Here is a 5,909-nt window from a genome sequence, read left to right as displayed (position 1 = left end):
GGACAGCCCCACCAGGCACCTACCCACAAGCTGGGCTCTGCACCAGCCAGCGGCCTTGCTCACGTGGGGCAGGACAATGACCATGGCCATCAGCAGGTATGACTGTGCGGAGAGAGCACTTCAGGGGAGTGCTGGGGCCCGGGGGAGCACGACCACGGCAGGATCAGGGCGCGTGTGTGTGTGCGTGAAACAGCAGGCCGAGCAGAACCTGAGCTGGGTGTGGGGTGGGGGCTGCCCAGGGCCAAGGGGTGTTAGCCCATGGGAGGAGCAGGCCCTGGGCCCGAGCATCAGCACTGGGGGAGACGGGCCAGACGGAGGTGGGGATGATGGGCCAGGGAAGTGACCGTGCTGGGAACTGGAAGGTGGGCCCAGGACAGCATCCTTGATCGGGGTTGGGGGGTGGTGCGGTGAGTGCCTGGGAGGATGGCCGAGGGCTCCTGGGGAGCTGTGGGGACCAGAAGGTGGCCCCAGGACAGCATCCTGGATTGGGGCGGGGGGCGGTGAGCACGCCTGGAGGATGGCCGAGGGCTCCTGGGAGCTGTGGGGGCGCTGGGCAGGGGGCTCTCCCAGGTGGTGACGGGCAGGCGCCCCAGGCAAGTGGGTGAGGGGATGAGGGGCCAGACCCCCGCTGCAGGAAGGTGGGACATGGCGGAGGGGCGACCTGGGCCCCAGCCCCACGAAGACCCTCCCCGCTTTGTGGCAGCCCAGTGCCCACCCCCCTTGCTGTTACCACGCAAGGGTCCAGTCACCTCCCTGCCCAGGCGCCTCATGGCACCCACAGTGCCCGCCCAGGGGCCTCCGCTCTGCCTGATCCTCACCCAGGCTGCTCATTCCACACCGGCTGGGCCCTCTGTCCTCCACACGACAACCTCCACTGCCTGAGCCCAGCCAAGCCAGGGGCTGACTGACCTGCAGCGCGGACACTGCAAACCCCAGTCCTGCCCTCTGTCTCTGAGCTTCACCCCTGCTGGCCTGCCCTGTCCATGGGGAGCGCCCACTAAAGGCCACGGTCAGGGTCACTGCGCCTGGCCCCTGACCAGCAGGAGTGGGGGCCACTGGGAGGTGCAGCCCCCACATGGTGAGGGGACACGTCATCTCCCCTGCCCCACCCGTGGCCTGAGCCGGGGACCCTGGACCCTGGGCCCAGCCCCCAGCTCCACCCTCCAGGCTGTGGCTCTGCGGCCCTTGCCAGTCTATTTTATTTTATTTTTTTTTAGTCTATTTTAAATTTGGAATTCTCTTGAAACATTTACTAGACAGTTAAAATGCACTCCTTCACACTTCTTGTGATGCTTGGGTTTAAGGGTTCACTCTGCTTCACCAGAGAGCAGGTAAAGGCAGGAGCTGCCCTGAGTCGCCGCTGGTGGGGCTTATATTCCCACCCGTGTAAGTGAAGCGTCTCCAGCTGCAGCTCAGCCAGGACAGAATCAGGCGTCTCCCTACGCTCCGTCTCCCGGCACTCTGTGGGGCCAGCCCACCGTGCCTGCAGCTCCCTTTCCTCCACTTCTGTCCTTCCTGGCTCAGAAGGTCTTTCCACACTTCCTCTCTCAGTGGGTCACAGCCCCACACGCGTGTAGAGGGCCACCATCCCGGGCCCGCTGGTTTGCGCTGTGGTGGCGCTGGGCAGGCGCTGGACTCACCGCGGGGTAGAAGAAGAGGGAGAAGCCGGCGGCGGCCAGGCAGAGCGCGGGGCCCCGCACGATGATGCCCAGGACGCGCTGCCGGTAGAGGCCGCGGTGGGCAGAGCGCTCGATCTGGGGGCTTAGGAGGTGCGGGAAGTGGAAGGCGTAGAGCACGATCAGCGCCTGTGGGAAACGCTGCAGCTACAGGTGGGCTCACGCGGGCGCCACAGGAGGGCCGGGGGTGAGGGCAGTGGGACCCTCGCGCTGCTTGGGCGGGCATGGGGTCTCAGCCCAGCCTGAGGGCGCCGGGCCCCATCTCATTCTCTGTCCACATCAGGACGGGGGCTCGGGCCCCAAGCGGGTGCTTGGGGCAGGCGCGCCCTGGCAGGTACGGTCTGCACAGCCCCTCAGCAGGTGGCCCAAGCCCGTGGTCTGCACAGGCCCCTCAGCGGGCGGCTCGAGCACACGGTCTGCACAGCCCCTCAGCGGGGCCCGAGCCCACGGTCTGCACGGCCCCTCAGCGGGGCCCGAGCCCACGGTCTGCACAGGCCCCTCAGCGGGGCCCGAGCCCACGGTCTGCACAGGCCCCTCAGTGGGGCCCGAGCCCACGGTCTGCACAGCCCCTCAGTGGGCGGCCCGAGCCCACGGTGTGCACGGCCCCTCAGTGGGGCCCGAGCCCATGCCACAGCTGTGCCCTGAGACACAGAAGGCACGCATCCTACCTGCACGGCCCCAATGGCGATCACACACATGCAGAACAGGAAGATGCCCAGAGGCACCTCGGGGAAGGTCACCATCAAGGAAAACTGCAGCCAGAAAAACCCATATCAGGGCCCCCGCGAGTCCGCTGGGCCATGCCTGGGCCACTGCGGAGCCATCAGGGAAGGGAGCGTCTCTGCTACAGGAGCCCTTGGGCCGAAGCTTGAAGCCTTTAAAGCTGAAGGTTTTCAGGCTCATAAAGGCTCCCCAGACCCCAACCCTCTGTGACGCACTGCGCTCAGAGCATGGCCCTCCCTCCGAATCCAGGAGCTGCTGGGTGAGCAGATGGTGGGTCACCTGCAGGGATGAGCCCAGCTCGGCCAGGAGGCCGGGGGCTCCGGGGGCTGGGCCGGCGTCTCCCCACCCCCACCCCAACCCGCGCCCCGTGACGGGAACTGGCCGGCTCCCGGAAACCTCTGCAACCACATGGTCCAGGCCGACTGCCCACGAGTCTGAGAGCTTTAGGAGGGCGTGTTCTGGGGTCAGTGGAGGGCGGCTGGGCCCGGGGTGGAAGTGGGGCCGGAAGCCCCTGTGACTCACGGTGAACGGCAGGAAGGTGATGGTCATCATGCAGGCCTGGGAGGGAGTGGGTGTGGCTGAGGGCGGCCGTGGGGCCAGCCCTGCACACCCAGGGCTGACCACCGGCCCTGGCTCCTGGAGGGTGGAGCTCTAACCCAGGAACCGAAGGAAAGACTCACCAGGTTGAGCAGGGCAAGCGTGTCGTCTATTTTCCCAACAACTTGGAACAACCTGAACAATTCAAGGAAAAGAACAGAAGTCACTGTGAATAAATGTGGCTCTGATGGCGTGAGACACAGACACTCTCCCGATGGCTTCACACTGAGATGGGAAGAGCCCCGAGGATGCGGCCTGCTCCCCTCAGGGAGGTCTCTGCTGGGCCAGGGCCCAGGGTGCCCGAGGGCCCAGGTGCTTCTTTCAGTCAGAAGCCCAGGCCGCGGCCCCTGCGTCAGAGAGTGGGGGCGCTGCTGAACCCCAGACAGGCTGCTGCTGGGCTGACTGGCACCGGCCGTGCCCACGGCCTGCGCGGCTCCTGGCAGGACTGGGACGGGCAGCCCCTGGGCTGCCTCACTTTCTGTGAATAAGGAGGCAGGGAGGGATCCCTCGAAGCCTTGACAGGAGTCACCTGTGCCCACCAGAGATGCCCACTCTGCTGGAGACACACGTGCAGGACGGTGTCGCGAGAAACTCGCAATCCGCATGCCGCTGCCTCGCAGGCTCACCTTCTTGAGCCCCCAGCATCCCAGCGGGGGGTGTCTCCACCCCGGGGGCCTCCTGGACCCCCAGCCTGTAGGGCTCATCACCACAGCCCCGGGGCCTGGTTCCCTGGGGTCTGGGGGCCTCCTGGACCCCCCACCTGTGGGGCTCATCACCACAGCTCTGGGACCCTGCTCCCCTGTGGTCTGGGGGCCTCCTGGACCCTTTGCCTGTGGGGGCTCATCACCACAGCTCCAGGGCCCAGTTCCCCTGGGGTCTGGGGCCTCCTGGACCCCCCGCCCATGAGGGCTCGTCACCACAGCTCTGGGATCCTGCTCCCCTGGGGTCTGGGGGCCTCCTGGACACCCTGCCCATGGGGGCTCATCATCACAGCTCTAGGGCCCAGTTCCCCTGTGGTCTGGGGGCCTCCTGGACCCCCCGCCTGTGGGGCTCATCACCACAGCTCCGGGGCCCAGTTCCCCTGGGGTCCTGAGGATGCTTTTCCTCAGTGCTGTGCCCAGCACCCTGTCATCATCCAGGCCTGGGGTATGCTGCCGTGGCAATGTGCCCATGAAAGCAGTGGTGTGCAAGAGGCCTCCGTGGGGAGTGGGTAGGGGCGGCCATCCACCCGTGCACACCCGCCCCCAGCCTGACCCTGGGCCAGGCGAGGCCACGCCCGCTGGGCGCACATCCCACTGGCTGCCTCCCGAGCACAGGCCCCAGCCCGCTGTACCTCGTGTGGGCTGCCCAGGCCACAGTCACGATGAGGAAGGTCATCAGGTAGACGGCAATCCTGGTGGCGAGGAGCCTCTGGACACTCTTGTCAAACTCCTGCAACAGAAGTGCCTCCCACTGATCCCATTTGCCTGGGACAGCGCTGCGCCCTGGGACACACCCAGGCTTAGCCTCGTCCAGGCTGGCCCTGGGGCCCCTCCTGACATGCAGCCCCCTGCAATGCCTGCTCTGGAGGCAGAAAGGCCTCAGGCCTCTCCCAGGACCTTGGCAGCGTGACCACGAGCCTGGCAGCCACAGAGAGTTATGGCATTGCCAGATGAGTGGTCCCGGGGCTGTGTGAGGCCTGGCGAGAGGCTGTGTGACCGCACGCCAGGCAGCACAGGAGAGGGCTCACGCATCACCATCATTGGAAAATCCAGACGCAAAACCAACGCCTCGTCCTGTCCGCAGGTCCTCTGAGCCCATGTGAGCAGTCCTAGTTTCCGGATCCCCAAGTCCTGTGGTCTCAATGAGCCTTCTCCTTGGCGCCGGCTGCCAGCCACAGGGAGCCTGCCCCAGCCCACAGCACCCACCCTGAAGGACTGTCCCAGCCACAGTCTGGCTCAGAGCCCTTCCGGGCCAGTCGGCACGCAGACTGGGGACTTCCCCGTGGCGGTCAGCAGCAAGGCGCTCCAGGCCCACAGGTCCCCGTCACCTTCGGCATCTCCCATAAACACCTGCCTCCCTGTTCTGAAAGCGGGGGCACTGGAGTCCCCAGAAGGTTCCAGAGCAGCAAGAGCGCCCAGGCCCCGCGGCACATGGCTTTCCTGAGCGCAGCCCGCGGGCCCCCGTGGGGAGGCGGCTCCCTGGAGCAGAGAAGGCCGCATGGCCCTTTGCCAAGGCCATCGGGCTCAACCCGCATCTCGGTCTCGTTCAAACTCCGTGAGAAGCAACGACACCACCTCTCTGAGAAGATTCCCAGCAGCATCCAAGCTGGAGCCAGACCGCGGCCCCACGCTGGCCCTGCACAGACCAGCGCCAGAGTGGCCACGAGGGGCTGAGTGCGGCCCTGGGCATGCACACGCCCAGGGACTTGTCCCCTCCCGGGTCAGGGCTGGCCTCGGAGGGGCTGGACGTGTCGCTGTCTCACTTACCCGGTGGAGATGCTCCAAGCTGACTAGCAATGCGAACGTGGCCTTACCTGCTTTCCCACTCTCCTCCCTGCTCACACGCTGGCCCCTCTGCTCCCCAGCACCTGCTTGGTGGGCCACCCCAGGGGCCATGGCACAGAGCAGGGGGAGTGTGCATGCCAACCACCAGGTGCCCCCACCCTTCTCAGTTCTCCTCAGGGCTCAGCCCGAGGGCACCGCCTTCATTCACAAGCCAGGATGGGGCTGGCAGGCTCTGGGGGAGAGGTGGCGGACAGCCTGGCCCCAGCCCCCCAACCAGGTGCCCCCAGCCAGGAGCCCAGCCTTGAGCCCATGGGCTGAGCCTCCTGGGCCCCGCCTGCATGCCGTCACTGCAGACCGTTCCCAAGTACCTGCTCTGGGGAGATCTCTGTGTGGGTCACGGGCAGGATCTACAACAGACACAGCGCGG

The 5,909-nt window shown here is 66.4% G+C and overlaps 1 protein-coding gene across 1 annotated transcript in view; it reads right to left on the bottom strand.

Moving 5' to 3' along the window:
* TMEM175 (transmembrane protein 175) overlaps positions 1-5,909 on the bottom strand; it is a 20,021-nt gene that overhangs the window by 2,176 nt on the left and 11,936 nt on the right. Inside the window, exons 3-9 of the mRNA XM_010834304.1 lie at positions 5,851-5,889; positions 4,330-4,427; positions 3,080-3,131; positions 2,922-2,957; positions 2,345-2,428; positions 1,641-1,805; positions 24-102 (exon numbers count right to left, since the gene is read on the bottom strand). Of these exons, the coding sequence (XP_010832606.1) occupies positions 24-102; positions 1,641-1,805; positions 2,345-2,428; positions 2,922-2,957; positions 3,080-3,131; positions 4,330-4,427; positions 5,851-5,889 (553 nt within the window). The remainder of the gene's footprint in view (positions 1-23; positions 103-1,640; positions 1,806-2,344; positions 2,429-2,921; positions 2,958-3,079; positions 3,132-4,329; positions 4,428-5,850; positions 5,890-5,909) is intronic.

This window comes from Bison bison, unplaced genomic scaffold, assembly GCF_000754665.1.
Source record: "Bison bison bison isolate TAMUID 2011002044 unplaced genomic scaffold, Bison_UMD1.0 scf7180017845407, whole genome shotgun sequence".
Lineage (NCBI taxonomy): Eukaryota > Metazoa > Chordata > Mammalia > Artiodactyla > Bovidae > Bison > Bison bison.
This window is presented reverse-complemented; position numbering and strand designations above follow the sequence as displayed.